Here is a 15,620-nt window from a genome sequence, read left to right as displayed (position 1 = left end):
TTTTTTTTTTTTTTTTTTGGTACTGACGATCGAACTCGGGCCCTTGTGCTTGCAAGGCAGGCAGTGGAACCACTGAGCTAAATCCCCAGCCCTCAATAGAACTCTCTTAAGGCTTGGTGTGTAACTCAGTGGTAGAGTACTTGCCCAGCATGTCTGAGACCCTGTGTTCAATACTCAGCACCACAAAATTAATAATAATAATAGAAGAGGAAAAAGAAGGAGAAGGAGGAAGAGGAGAAGTCATTTTAAAACAAAACAAAACAAATTACAGTAAGGTACATTCTACAATATCCTCACGAGCTACTGTCTTCCACGAACCTGGGACCCACATCCAGGTCCCTGACTTCCTGGAGTACAATTTATATGACTCTGATCTATCCCCATCAACTCACTCTGTTACGAACACTTTAACACCCTCACTATGAAGAGGAAACTGAGGACAGGCAGGACAGACCAGCTCATGTGACACAATGTGCAGATGGCGGTCCCAAGCTCAGAAAATAGCCTCAAAGATTCAGGAAGAAACAGAAATCAAAGGAAAGTGGCTGTGCCAACTCAAAGTGGCCCTGCCCACGTCTAGCTAGGCGAGCTTCAGCAGTCACTTAACCCTCCTGTACCTGAATCTCTTCTTCTGAAAGTCAGTCGTAAAGCTACTGACCTCAGGGGTGCCGTGAAGACTGAGTAACACTGGCAGAGAGCTCACAGGTGTCAGCCCGCGACAGCTGTTTATCAAGGACACGAATGGGGAGGCGGGCGCTCAGGAGCACTCAGTGTGCCTTCCAGCTGCTGCTGCTGGGGCTCTCGGTGCTGCTTCTCCTGCCCCTCAAAGTAGATCATTGGGGCTGTGATACAGATGAAGGGGTAGAAACTCATCAGAAGACTTAAACTGGGGATCGGGTCAGTCTACTCCAGAAGGGGGACTCATACTGCCACGTCGGTCTCCAGGTAAGGTGACACAGCCCAAGGAAGGGAGCCACCAGGACTGACTGCGCTGGATGCTGGGCTCAGGAGGGCAGCTCTCCTAAGGGAAGTCCTAAGAGAACGAAGGCACTTGGGCACCTCCACCTGCCCCTCAAGCCTCTCTCAACCTTGAAGCCATCAGCCGCATCCCAGGGGCAGTCCCAGCTCTTACCCGTCGTGGGACCTCCTCCTCTGCTGCCTCACCCCATCTGCACTACTTCTTAACATCCAGAGGACTTGTTGCTCTCTCACCCAGACCTTCTCTCCTCTTCAGCAACTCCCCTCATGGGCCAGGAGCTTCCTAACATCATCATCTGGCCCCGTTCCTTCCTACTCCAAGGTAAAGTGCAGGCACAACGGCCCTCAAAGGCTCTTCCCCCTGCTGCCCCACAGGCCCCTGGACCACAGGTGTCCCCATCACGTGTCTCACGTCCCCTCTCTGCTTGGCACATGTCGAGGCACCATTCTAGGCCCTTGGGCAGAGCAGGGGATGAGAGGAGTCCCGACCCATGAGTCCCATCAATCCCCATGTGCTGACACAGGCTGGGCCCCAAAACCTGTCAGAAAATGCTGCTGAGGTGTGGGGTGTGGCTCGGTGGTAGAGCAATTGCCCAGCACACATAAGGCCCAGGGTTCCAACCCTAGTACTGCAAAAGATGAAGGGAAAAAATGTCTGTTGAATGAAATGAAGCACACTGGGCTACACACGCCAAAGCTGCCTGCCTCCCCAGCTGAGCCGACAAACACTTCCTGAGCCCTCACTCCTGCTGCCTGGGCTGTTCTCTATGCACAATTTTTAAAACCCTGTCTAATGCCATCTCCACCATGAGGCCTTTCTCGGGCCTCTAAAGCTGTGTTAGTCCCTCCTTTCTCTGGGATCTCCTTGTTACCCTGGGCAAGAATGATTATGTCCAGGTGCGTCACCTCCATCAGGCTGGGATCACCTCCCCCAGTGCCACTTGAGAGCACCTGTGACTCATCTCTGTGCCTCCAGAATTTGTGTAAGACCAGGCACACAGCAGCTTTAGTAAATACTAGCGAATGAATGAGCGAACCAACCCATCAGGAGAAGAATGAACCTCACGAAGAGAACAACATCAGCTCTTGAGCCTTGGGGAGAAGGGAAGAAGAGTGTGAGAAAGGGACTCGCCTGACCTCTTCTCCCTGACTTTTGCACCCCACTCCCCCACAAAGTCCCCAAGGACTTTCAGGAGACTTCAGGGACTGACCATACACCACACGCAGTGGTGCCGGTGGTTCCTAGCCATCCGGCACTCAGGGACCCTCGGTGAGTGAGGCTGTTAGCAAATGTCTGGTTTCCTGTCTGCAGGCCATCTGTCCCTCCGCAACAGGTTCACTGGCCCCTGTCCAGAGGGAAAAGGTCCACTCTAGATCAGGAGTTCCCTAGGGAATGACTTTTGACTTGCTGCTTATGGGGAACTCTAACATCCTGTGGAACCTTCTAGAAACCCCCTCTGAATGTCAGTGCCCACGGCTCTGATCCAGCCCAGATCACAGTGTTGTTGAGTGGCTCCCATAGATCAGGGAAGCCAGTAGGTCATGAATTTGGCTGCAGTGAAGTGTGGCTGCCTGGCACATCCAGCCTCCAGGCCTAGCTTTTCAGGGAAGCCCTTGCTCTCCAGGCCCTGTATGTCACCACCTCATGACCACAGCACCTGGCAGAAGGCAGCAGGGCACAGTGGCACAGACACAGGCGCCACCAGGGACTCTGTGATTATTGTCTTATCCTCCAAGGGGGAAAACAAACCAACCTCAGGAAATAGCTGTGAGGCTTCAAGAGCAACACCTGGAAAGGGTTTCACACCATGACTGGCGCAGAGCAGATGATGCACAGTGGACACACCACAGCCCCTCCTTCCTAGTTTTATAAAATGCACGAATGGCAGCCCTGGGGCTACCAGACAATGTCTTTACCTGGGCTCAGGTATGAAGAGGACTGGAACATCAGACCATAGCAGTTAAAGACTAAGGCTCTGGAGCCTTAGAGATAGCTTCCAGTCCTGGCTATGCCACGGACTTGCCATGTGATCCTAGGCTAGTTGTTTCACCTCTCTGGTCTTCCAATTCTATATCTTCAAGATGGAAACTACGTAAGTTCACATGTACCAACACTCTAGGCTGGTAGGTGTGACAAAATGACCATTCAAGCAATCGTGACCACTGGGGGCCTCCCATGGGCCAGACACTGTGCAGGGAGCCTGGGGCTGAACTAGTTCCTGGGCAGAGTGTACCCTCCCCTGCTCTGGCAGCGGTCAGGATGGTGACACCCTGGTCACAATCTGGGACACTGGACGCATCCGTCATACTCCCTGCTAGCCTGTGCACAGTGCCCTGTGCACATCAAGGGGAGCAAGGGCAAAGCTGGGCCTGCTCAGAGAGCCCTGCATATGGACCTTTTACCCCACCGACCTCTGAACCACTCACCAGAATGGTCGTAACCACCAGCGTTTTGTTGGCCAATGTTTGTGACAGGTTGATGTCCAGGGTGGTGGCATTCATGGCCAGGGTCCGGTTAGAGTACCACACCCCTATCTGAGGGCAGAGAGGGTACTGTCAGCACAGGAACCACCTAGGGACTCTGCAGCCTCTAGGCTACCCCACCAACAGCCCAGCAGGGCTCTGGCATTGCCCTGGGCCTGCTCACCTCACGATGGCCTTGCCGAGACTTTTCTAGGATGCGCAGGGTATAGTTGGTCCTCTGCCCTTTGCTGTTGAACTCCACCCGTCCGGTCAGCCCGTCATACTCTACCTAGCAGGGCAGGAGGCGGGGCAGAGGGAGGGGTGGCAGGGCCCAGAGATGGGCAGAAAGGCCCAGAAGGGACCAGACATTCAGAGAAAGGCACAGAAACAGGAGTGAAGGGGACAGGAGAGAGGGACCAGGAAGGATCACAGTCATAGAGAAGACAGCACACAAAGAAACACAAGCAGATGGCACGAAGGAACAGATGAGGAGTAAGACGCAGAGACGGCGTGCAGCCCAGACAGGCAGAGGACAGCAAGAGCGGACAGATGAGATACAACAATGCAGAGGAGGCCCAGAGGCAGGGCAGGTGTGAACGAAGGGAGGGGCGAGGGCAGAGGGCGGAAGGGTGGACACAGTGAGTGCCCCCACCCGAGGTGGTCACCGACCCGCTCCTCTCTCCCCTGCTCCTGGCTCACCATGCGCAGGTAGTTCATGAGGCTGGTCCCGTGGGGCCAAATGTTGGCCGAGGTACAGGCTAGGGGCTTGACACCAATCTCCTGGCTGCGGTTCAGCTCTCGGACGGCGCTCACTACCACATGCACGGCATCAAACATCAGGGCAGCAGACAGCTGGGGAGGCGCAGAGGTGGGGACATGGGAAAGGGCTTAGCTCGGAGATCCCCATGTACCCCTGCGGTGCTACTCTATGCCCCTGGACAACTCTCTTCACGGGAATGGCTTAGGAAGGAGGAAGAGGTTCCGGTGTCTTTCTTGGGACCCGTGGAAGGCACTGGGGAAGAGGTACGTGTTGCCCAAACCTTGGTGGGATTATCTATGTGCAAGACTACGTCTGGAGAAGCCCAGGATGTTGGAAGAGTCTTCCACAACCAAGGGGGCATATGGGCAAAAACCTGGCAAGGAGGGTGCAGCTACTGTTCTGTGGAGAAGTGTGTGGGAAGCGGAGGGAAGAGCATGTGCAAAGGCATAAACGTGCACCTGTGCTTGGGCTATCAAGGCACCTGGAGGAAGCTGGTGTGGCTGGAGCAGCACAGTAAGTGCAGAGGGAGGAAACGGTCAAACGTACCCTGGGCTGTACCACGAAGCGTCTGGGAGGGCCAGGCAGTTCTGCGCACCATCTAATCTGAGTGAGATCCCCTCTAAGTGTCTGTGCACAGTGTGTCTCTGAGTGTGACTGGGTATGTGATGTGCTCACCGCGGGGCCTGGGTAGGTGCTGGCTTCACAGTTCTCCCTCCAGGACATGTTGAGGCTGCGCACAAACTCGGGGTAGAAGGGGTGGGAGGTGTTGAACATGGAGAAGCCCAGGATATTGGAAGAGTCCTCCACAATACCATCCAGGTGCAGGATGGGGAAATCCTGGAACCAAGAAGAGGTGGTAGGGCCTTGGGCTGGGCTTCACATGCGGCAGGCACGGAGGCAGGGAGACGAGGACTAGAGGGAAAGGTACGTACCATGGTGGTAAGGATGTACTTGTAAAACGCTGAGGTCATTCCCAGCTCTGAGGCCTGGAGAACACAGGAGAGGTCAAGAGGCGGTGTGAGAGGCAGGCAAAGATGGGGAACTCAAGAGAGCAAGGGAGATTTAGAGACAGACCTGGTGAAGAAACCTAGTGGGAAACAGTAAGAAACTCCCAGGACAGAAAGATGAGGAGACAAGTGAGGGCAGAAGGACTCGGTCCCTTGCAACCCATCATGCTGGCTGGTGCTAGGGTAGGGCTGGGTGGAGGTGGATAGATTCACCGGAGAAGAGAACGAGGCCCTCTCATGAGAGCATTCACACTTCCTTCTCGAGACAGATGGGGTGGGCAGGGACAAGAACCTTAACCCTAACCCCTACGTGGTCCAAAAGGGCTGCTATCATGTGGGCCACAGGCTGGTGGTACACAAGGTTAGAAAAGTACTCTTGAATTCGAATCTCGAGGTTCATTTTGGGAGTCCCCTTTCTCACAGTCCTGGAGAAAATCAAGGCTAGATGACCTCTCCATGCCAGGGGTGCCCCATCTTGACCCCCATGACAAATGCAACATTACAAGGTGCCAGGGCCGGGGATCTAGTTCAGTGGTGCCACACCTGCCTCGTAAGTACAAGGTCATGAGTTCAATCTCTGGTAGCGGAAAAAATAAACAAATAAAAAACATTACAAGGTGCCACCTTCTACTTCCAGAGTTGCACGACCTGGGCCCTTCCATGTGGGCGTTGCGGAAGGTCAGCTGGACAAAGTGGCTGAGACCCCTTCCAACCCAGAACACTGTCCCTAAGCTATCCTGTCTCAAGAGCCCATTCACACTTCTTCCTATGGGCCATAATCGGTGGTGACATATGACTTTAATTTCAAGGAAAAAGAAAAAAGTGAAGAAAAATAATATGAATTGGATTATGAAGAAAAAATAAGAGCAGGGAAGCTTATGAATGATTAATGATGGGGATAACTGGTGGACAGAATGTGCCCCTGAGCCAGTCCCCAACCTGAACCCAGATCCTTCCTCCACAAAACGCTCAGGGCACTGGTCCTGCAGGGTAGGATGAGAGCCAAATTCATGCAAAACATCCCAGCTCAGAGCCCAAGAGCACTATGAAGGGCCATGGCTTGGCCACATTCGCCCTGGGCCAGCACCACACTAAGCACTATTCCTACCACTCACTTACTAACCCTCATGACGAGTCACTGAGGTAGGAACTGTCATTGTCCTCTCTTTACAGAGAGATGAGGTGCGCTCCAGGGCCACGTGACCAGGGAGTGGCCAAGCTGGTAGACAAGTGTTATGATCACGAAAGCACCTGCAAATAAGAGGGTCTTGATAATCTGTCCCCACTACTGAGGCCCCTGGGCATTAGGTGACTTGTTGACGGTCATTCTGCTCCCTGGCCCTTTGCAGAACGAGATGGAAGCGGGGGCCCACCTTACGGAGGACGAGGTGGGAGATGGACGCATTGGCATCGATGATGATGGTGGATACTTTGTCATCTCGGATCTCCTTGAGCAACGGTGTAGGGTCACGGCTGTCATCTAGCATCCTCACTGACAGCGTCTCCTTGGAGATGAGGAAGCCACGTACCAGTTCCTCCAATCGCAACAGGCCTGAGGGAAGGCTGGACTTAGGGCTCTACCTTCTGGGTGCCTAGCACAGGGAAGACCCTCCTTTCTCCTCTCCAACATGGGAAACCTGGATAGAGGACTGAGGGACACGCCAGGGAGAGAGGGACAACCTGGGGCACCTCAAGATACTGGGCTCAAGAACAAAATGCCTGAGTTTTCTCCAAGCCAAACCTCAGCCTAGATTCCTCCCAGACCTTCAGACACCTGTCCCTATCTCCATGCTGACCCTCGCTGGAATGTCTGACACTGCACTCAGCACTCCTTCTTGTCCCAACCTCCATCTCCCTTGCCTGCCTCTCCCACGGCAGCCTGCTGGTCACTTAGGTCAGAACCTCTGAAGGCCATCTGGTTTCCTCTTTCTCTCTCTCTCCTTCATCCAACCTCAGTCCATCTAGGCTCTACCTTCAAAACATACTGGAACCCATCACACACACCATGCCACTGTCACTGCCCTGACCCAAGCCACTATCATCTCTTGCCCTTGCAGTGGCCATACTTGCCCAAGTCTGTTCCTTCCACAGAATCCAGAATGATGTAAAGCGATGTGCACCCACTCTGTGCCAAGCCCTCTGACGGCCCCACATCTCCTCCTTCCCTAGCCTCTGACCACACAGGCCTCCCCAGCCTCCTTATTGATCCACATACACAACAGTTTCACTTCTGTCCTGCAGCCTTGGTCCTGGATGTTCCCTGTACCTGGAACCCTCTTCCCTCAGGCCTTAGCTCCTCCAGGTGGTTACCCACCTGTTACCTTCTCAATGAGGCCCACACCCACCATTTCATTTAAAATTGCCCTTGATTTCCAGTCCTTATTACTTGCTGCCACATCTCCATAGAACTTATTAAATATAATTATACACTTATTTAAGGTGATTGTTGCTGAATTGTTGCTTAACTCCTATCCTCAGAATGGAGGTTTGGACAGGGATTCCCATCTGCCCCACTCTTTGATCTCCTGAATGCCAACAGTCTGGCATATAGCAGGTGCTCAGTGAGCCTCTCTGGAAAGAGGGATTCTTTCCAGAGATAAAGAGACATGTTCTGCTCTCTCAACTTCATACCCACAAACTCACCAGTATACCGGACATTTCATCTGAATGTTTCCAAGATACGCCACACCCAGCATGCACCCCTTGAATGCACTGATTTCCTTCTCTGCACAGAAACCTCATGTCAAACTCACCTCCTCTGTCTGTTCTGGGTCTCTAACCCGACTGCCACCACCTGAGCCCAAACCCTCGTCTCCCAGCTCTTGCGTCTCCCTGGTCTTCCTGGCACACTTGTGTCCTTCCCCAGTCTGCACTCTTTCTACAACATGAAGGGGCCATGTTCCCTGGCACCACTCTGATCTGAAACCTTCCACATGAACTTCATTCCTGTTTCATTCGCCCACACTCTGACCACAGGAACATTCCTGAGCCTGTGAGGGGCCACACGCCCTCAGCCCTCCACCCCTGCTTCCACTGACCCTCAGGTTCCCCCACACCCTTCGGATTCAGCTTAAATGTCCCCTTCTCAGGATGTGGGCTCAGAACCTCCTAGATAGGTTAAGGACCCTCCCAGAATCCGCACACACCTCCTGGTGATCCTGTACCACTCTGTCTCAAGAGCTCAAGGACCCATGGTCTCCCCTGGACCTGGAGTCCCATGAAAGCAGAAACCAGGTCTAGCGCTGGTCTCTGCCAAACCCCAAGGCCCAGCAGGGGGCCAGATGGGCCAGCCCCTAGTTACCATCTGTGTACCAAATGGGTCCCCATGGGGCAGGGGTTCTGTGGTACCAGAGATCTCAGTTTCTGAAAAGGGAAGGGCTCATACCCAGATCACCTAGGGGCTCTAACCAGGGGGCACTGAGTGACTGTGTGGGCCTCCAGAGCTGTCAGGGAGGGGTGTTTGGGGGAATCAAAAATAAAATATCCAGTTATCCTCCCTCACACTCAGCCTTGGCACAGATGAGGCTGGCTGAGGGGTAGTTGAAGGACTTGAGGATTCGGGAGACTGCCAGGCTGACGTCCTCATTACTTGGGTACAGGCTGACAGACGCAAAGCGAAGGTACTGAAGACGGGGTGTCTCCTCGGGACCCACCTTGATGTGGGGGATCTGGACAGAGAGGGAACTTCTGTTTGCATCCTGCTGCTCTCCGGCCTTGCCTCCCAGGGATGGCTCCCTCACTGCCCCACACTCCCCGCCTCACCTCCTTCTCCCCACAGATATGGCTCACGGTAGAGGCAGATGCTGGGCTGGAGGAGGGCCCCAGGACCGACACGACCCCCTTGGGCAGGATCTGACACACTGCAAGGGGCAGAGAAAAGACCACAGAATCAGGGAACCCTCTGTTTCCTCCCTGCCTCAGCCACCCGAGGTCTAGGAAAGGATCGGACACCCAGAGCTGCCTGATCCTCCTCCACCACCCAGACCCAGAGGCCAACCCCTGACACTGCTCAATGCAGTGTTTAAGAGGAGAAAGGAGACGGTGGCGGGGGCATAGCCTCAGAGGGACAGGTTACACCAAGGGAAACAAGTGAAAGCACAAAGAGGAAGCAACACCAGGGGCCTCCTTCTGACCTGTAAATCTGGTGCCAGTTGCTCTGCCTTTATCTTTCTCAATCTTTTCAATCTACCACCTATGAGGCACTCAGGAATTCTCTACCCTGAAGCCCCAGCCAAAGACCCCAGGGTCCTCTACACGCCAAACATGCCCTTCTGTTGCATCTACTTGCTCTCTCTTCTTCTTTCTTCCTCTCAAACACGTATGTGTCTCAGGACTCAGACATGGGCAGCTGGTGTTTTGATCACCCCATGCCCATTCTCGTGGCAGATCCCTAACTTATCCTGGGAGACCTGCCCTGTGCCTCAGTCCATGTGCTTCTTAGGACTGACTGGCACCCAGCTTAGGCCTAGCCAGTCACAGAGCCACAATGACTGGTTCAAAAATGGGTATGGGCTCAAATTAGAGCACAGAGAGTCTTCCCCATATCGTCTGTTAAAATTATTGTTGGTTTTACTAAATTGGTGAGATGTGAGCTTTGAGCTGCTGGGCCATCTTGTCAACACTTGGGAAGGGCACTCCTGAAAATGAAGCCAACTCAATGGAAAGCAAGACCTACAGATAAGGCAGTGTCTCCTGGAATATCATTTGAGCACCTGGATCCAGCCATTTCTGAAATAGTCCTGGGACATCCATGCCTGAAAGGAGTACCTAGGTCTCTTAGTGACATGATCTTATAACGTAGGGTTTGTTTGTTTGTTTGGAAGGAGGGAGGGAGGGAGTTTGGTACTGAGGATTGAATCCAGGCCCTTGCATGTGGTAGGCAGGTACAGTGGTACCTCAGTTCATGAACTTAATTCTTTCCACAAGTCTGGTCACAAACAGAATTAGATGAGAACTGAATCAAATTTCTCCATGAGGTAAACACTGAACCTAACTGCTGAATTTGATTTGGTTCTCATCCAGTTCAGTTTGCGACCAGACTGTAGAAAGAATTAAGTTCATAAGACAAAGTACCACTGTACCCTACCACTGAGCTACCCCAGTCATCATATCTCTCTCTCTTTTTTTCACTAAAGCCACCTAAGCTGGGTTTCTGCCACACTAACTAAAAGCATCCCATCTTCTTCCAAACTTGTTCCTTCTGTGACTTCCAAGTTGGTAAAGGTCCCACCACTTACATAGACCAGATGCCTGGAAATGATTCTGGCCTTCATTCTCTCTCTCAATAGCTATTGGTCATCAAGTCCTGTCCCTTATTCGTCTACAGATTTTCTTGCATCCGTCCCCTTCTCTTCAACCTATAGCAGCCCCTCACTTATCACCCAAATCCAGTCCCCCCACTGACAGCTCCCTGTGGCCTTGGCTCCAAGTGGCATCTTACAACCCTGGCACTGCAGCCCTCAGCCAGCCTGCCAGGCTGCCCAGCCTTCCTCCCAACGCCCTGTCACACTCTAGCCCGGACGTCACTCATGATCCCCACAAACAGGCCCTGAATCCAGGTGGTCAGGATGGCCCGAACCCTACACCCCATTTCTTGGCTCCAGACTCTTCCTCATGCCCTCCAGCTCTAACTTCGTGCCAGCAACACCTTCTGCCTCCTCATTATTCCATCTTCTCCCAGATAATATATTGCTCTGCATCAGTTAAAAAAAAAAAAAAAAGTCTGGGATGATTCCCCAGTCCTACCAAAAAAAAAGAAAAAATCTGGAAAATAATGTACCTCATTCTCCTTTTCCATAATTTGAAATATGCATAAATATAGTAAAACTTCTAATAAGGCCTGCAAGAAACCTAAAACATGGTTAGGTTTTTTTGGGAGACAGAACCCAGAGTCACATGCATGCCAAGCACGTATTCTACCACTGACCTACGCCCTCAACCCTAAGACATATTTTAAGGCAGCAGATCACAAAGGTCTATGACCTAGCACATCTGTTCAATTGGCACATGTTAATATTCACTCAGTTCATCTGTATTCAAAAAACACTTCTTGCACTCCTACCAGTGGCAAGTCAGGTACCACTGGGCATACTGGGAACAACATTACCCTTCCTACATCCTGCTCACCTGCCAAAGCTCAACTCCAGTTGAGCCTTCACTCAACTGCCCCTGAGCCTCCTAGCTCTGGGAAAGAGAAGGCAGAGACAGAAGGAAGGAAGGGGGAAGAAGCAGCCAGAAGAGGACAAGGAGGAGCTAAAGAGGCCAGGGGCAGAAGGATGGACTGAGGGCCCTGGCCTGCCCTGCCTCACCCCACACCCCTGCGGCCCCGCTCACTGGTGTCCGTGGTCTCGTACTGGCTGTCCCGCTGCAGCTCAAAGATGTCCACTTCCACTCGGGCCTTGGCTGGGACCTCGATGATCCCGTTGATCTGCTCCCGGGCCAGGGCCAGGGCCAGTCGCTCACCACGGCCACACACTGTCTGGTCGTCCAGGATTGCAGCTGAGGGGACACAGGGGTTGGGGACCAGACTCCTGGACTCTGGAGTTCGAGTAAGGGTCTAGACTCCTGGATCTGAGGCTGGAAAGATCTGGGGGCTTGGGTCTTCTTGTTGCTGAGGAAAGCTGAAACCTGAAGCCTGGAATCCTGTGTCCTGGGGGACTGGCATGCCTGGGTTCCCAAAGAGGCATCCCAGGGCCTGGTGGGAGGGTCTCTGTGGAGCCAAGGGTGCTGTAGGGCCTCACCCATGCGCAGTGATGAGAGCACCTGGCAGCTGGGGCTGGCAAAGGCAACAATCAGCAGCAGCAGCAGCTCAGCCGGCATCTTCCTCCCCTCCTCATGGGGACGCACCTGCCGCGGCCCCCACTCGCCACCTGCAGGGACACCCCCCAGACCCAAGTGGAGATTGCTGATACAGAAGGATAGAATCCCTTAAGAGGACTGCTAGACAAGGTGGCAAGCACAGCCCCCAGGACACTGCTGGTGAGGAATTTACAGCTCCAAAGGACTTGATCTGACTCCAAGCTCAATAGTATTAGGGCACAACTAGGAGGGAAGCCCAGGCTCAGCGGGACGCTAGAGAGGAGCTCACAACACTGAGCTGATGGAACAGACACTGCTAGATATGCAGTGATCTAGGCAGGAGTGAGGTAACTTGAGATTTCAGGTAGGAGTGGTGCCAGGAACCAGCCTCACCCCAATAGGAAACCAGGAAGTATCACACACCCCACACACTCCTCTCCCCACCCAGTCCCACCCCTGTATCTGGGCAGGCAGCTGTTACTAAGCAACAGAAACCAGTGGTTGCTAGGCAACTCCATCCCAAGCCTCACTTGCCACCTTTCTGACGTCCCTAGTTCCCATAATCCCATGAGGAAAGAGGCCTGGACATCCGGGGTCTGGGGGTGGGGGTGGTATGGTATCTGGGAGTTTAAAAACTTAGGAAGAGATGGAGAAAGAAAAACAGGAGAACACACAGATGCATAGACCCAAAGCAGCCAATGGGTCTTTTAAAAAAAAGGCGGGGGTAAAATGAAGAAAAGTCAGACAACAGAAAGAACAGAGAGACTTAAAGGGGGAAAAGAAGTACAGACCTAGAAAAAAAAAAAGAAAAGAAAACAGTCAGATATATAAAGAATGGGAAAATGTAGCTAAAAATGGAGAGAGACAGAGAGAGAGAGAGGGAGAAAAGTTGCAAGGAATTAGGAATGGCATTAGAAGGGAGAAAGAGGCAAGAGACAGGAAGATGGAGAGAAAGGACAGAAGCAGAGCAGCTGATCAAGGGGACACAAAGCACAGGAACAGCACAAAAAGATGAAGACAGAGACCAAAGAAGGACACTAACTCGGGATGCAACCAACAAAGGAGAGACAGAAGAAAGTAAGGCTGGAAGTGAGCTCCCTGCCAGAAGTGCACGCCAAACCCCTGCCCCCACCCTGCTCTAGGAGGCCAAAGAGAAAAAGGAGACCGTGCACCTCTGCACTACTCTCTGACCCAGGGTATGAAGGGTTGCTGGAGCGGAAGGACTGCTCCAGGACTGCGCCTGGCCTTCAGGACTGCAGGGTAACCACGTGCGTGTAGTTCTCCTTGGCAGAGGGCTGTGCCCCAAGGGAAGAAATACTTAGGTTTCCATAAAGAGATTGTTGTAAAGCCCAGAATGCTATGGGGCGAGCCTCATGCCTTCCTTCCCCTACCCAGTCCCCAAAGAAGGAGGACTTGGGCCTGTAAGATGCCAGAACGAGAACTGCGAGGAATAGGCAAAGGTGCAGGTCAACTCCTCAGATCTTCCAACACAGCCAGGAAAGCCCAGGCAAGGGCAACAGGAGACCCCATAAGTCCCGACTGTTCCCCTACCTCACTGTGTGACCTTGAGCAAGTCACCACTCTCTTGGTCTCTGAAAAGGAGAGGCTGAGGAGCAGGAGGACATGCTGGACAGGCTGGCGACTGCAGACTGTAATTTAGACCTAAGATGGGAGCTTGTCAAGGGTGGAGGAGCAAGCAGCACTTGGGAGAGCTAAAGACGGAGCTCTCAGGGAGAAGGGTGGAAAAAAGGCCTTGGAGAAGGCTGGAGGGAGGTGGGTCATCCTTGGATATCTGGGGCAAATGCGCAGCAGAGACTAGGAACAGAAAGACCCAGAGAGAGGCAACAGAAGAGCAGGGACCCACAGGTGGTAAGCACAGGTGGACACAGAACAGAAACGGGGCAGGCCTGGGTGCAGCTAATGAACACAGAGGTCAGGAAGGCATGCATTAAAAGTCGGACAAACCAAAAGTGGTAAGGGGGCTACATGACACAGACAAGCACAGCCTAGAAGAGAGAGGAGGCGGCAGAGGGCAGACAGAGGATGCGAGAGAGGTGGGTACAGGCTCTAGGTAGGCCTGAGACCACAGACCCAGACAAATACAGTCAGCCAAGAGGGGAAGGGGTCAAGGTAGGGACCCTACTGGGGGAAAGAGAGACCACTCACCAACAGAGAGATACAGAGGAGATGAGGAGGCAAATAGGGGGAGGGGGACCAAAATGATTGATAAATAACAGCAAGTACAAGAGCTATAAGGGAGAAACAACAACACTCTGAAAAGAGGACTAACCTGAGAAAGACAGGCAGAGGAGGAGAAGGAATGCCAGAGCCGCACAGCAGCCTGAAGAGGAAGGGGCCAGAGGGGCGGAAGCATGAACAGGACAGTGCGAAGCAAAGCACACAGCGAGATAGATGGGCTCACAGGACCAGAGAGGAACAAGGAGAGCCAGAAGGGAAACTGAGGCAGACAAAAAGAGTGACAGTGTGAGGCGGGCACAGGCAGCCCACACAGACGTGTAACCGCCCGGCAGATACTCGGGGATGCTTGCCCCAGTCCAGAAGATCCCAGAGCCCACAAGCCCCCAAGAGTGGGGAGCAGAAAGGCCACGCGGGGTAACAGAAGTAGGGAAAGGAGGCGGAAGGTGGAGGAGCGAGATCACCAGGAATCAGGGAGTGGAGGGGCCGCTAGAGCGTGAGGGAGGGGCTGGGAACTCGGTGCCTCTAGGTGAGGGAAGCTGAAAAGTGAGTCCAAAGACAGCCTCTGAGCCTCTGAGCCTGAGCTGGAAAGAGAAGCCCTGGGTGGAAAACAGAAGCAGAAAGGCCGCTAGTGGGCATGGACACCTCCAGCAGAGAGGGGTGAGAGTTTAGCAGGGATACACAGAGGCACGGTTGGGCTAACAGCAAAGAAGAGAGAAGTTGGGCAGGGTCAGAGTGAGGTCCGAGGACACATGACAGAGCAGACAGAAGACATTTCTGGGAGACAGAGGCAGGATGGGATGGGGACAGAGCCTGTGACAGGCAGAGAGGATGTGGCAGAGAGAGGGGACTGAGACCCTGAAACAGAGTGAGAATGGGCAGCAGCTGGTCTGGGACTGTGACCCAGAGCTCAGAAAAGTCAGGGGTAGGGACGTGCCAGGAGCCGGAGAGAAGCGGCACACCACTAAGCGCCGGTCAGCCCCCAAGACCGCCCAGGAAGCCGAGGGAGTGGGGCAGGTGTGAACTGTGTACTCAGAAGGGGTGAGAAAAGGTCGGTGAACGGAGGTTGGGGAGGAGGAGGGCACAAAGCAGGCCCCTAGTGGGGGAGGCTCCTGCCATCTGGGGAGCAGGGAACATGGGGACCCTGCCAGGCGGGCAGTGAGCCCAGCCTTCCAGGACCCAGGACCCAGCCCGATCCCCACCCTGCAGACACTCACGGATCCTGGTGGGACGGAGGGCTGGGCTCCCTCGAGGCCCGAGGAACGACAACCGACAACCGGGAGATGCTCCGGCTCTGGGTGATGGTGTGGCTGGGGCAGGGGGAGAGGGCAGTTCACAGGGCCCCCTCCCCCGCCGCCGGCAGTGGCCCCCAACTAATCCAAAACGGTGGCTCCCCAGGAGCCCGGAGGAAGGACAGG

At 53.7% G+C, this 15,620-nt stretch overlaps 1 protein-coding gene across 1 annotated transcript in view; it reads right to left on the bottom strand.

The window, feature by feature from the left end:
* Positions 1-15,620, bottom strand: part of Grik5 (glutamate ionotropic receptor kainate type subunit 5) — a 72,075-nt gene that overhangs the window by 37,822 nt on the left and 18,633 nt on the right. The window contains exons 3-13 of the mRNA XM_010623299.3: positions 15,420-15,620; positions 11,949-12,077; positions 11,542-11,706; positions 8,971-9,068; positions 8,711-8,876; positions 6,582-6,760; positions 5,134-5,187; positions 4,877-5,038; positions 4,141-4,293; positions 3,626-3,730; positions 3,406-3,513 (exon numbers count right to left, since the gene is read on the bottom strand). Coding sequence (XP_010621601.1) covers positions 3,406-3,513; positions 3,626-3,730; positions 4,141-4,293; positions 4,877-5,038; positions 5,134-5,187; positions 6,582-6,760; positions 8,711-8,876; positions 8,971-9,068; positions 11,542-11,706; positions 11,949-12,077; positions 15,420-15,620 — 1,520 coding nt within the window. The remainder of the gene's footprint in view (positions 1-3,405; positions 3,514-3,625; positions 3,731-4,140; positions 4,294-4,876; positions 5,039-5,133; positions 5,188-6,581; positions 6,761-8,710; positions 8,877-8,970; positions 9,069-11,541; positions 11,707-11,948; positions 12,078-15,419) is intronic.

The sequence above is a fragment of the Fukomys damarensis genome, unplaced genomic scaffold (assembly GCF_012274545.1).
Source record: "Fukomys damarensis isolate Sample0158 unplaced genomic scaffold, DMR_v1.0_HiC HiC_scaffold_19, whole genome shotgun sequence".
Lineage (NCBI taxonomy): Eukaryota > Metazoa > Chordata > Mammalia > Rodentia > Bathyergidae > Fukomys > Fukomys damarensis.
This window is presented reverse-complemented; position numbering and strand designations above follow the sequence as displayed.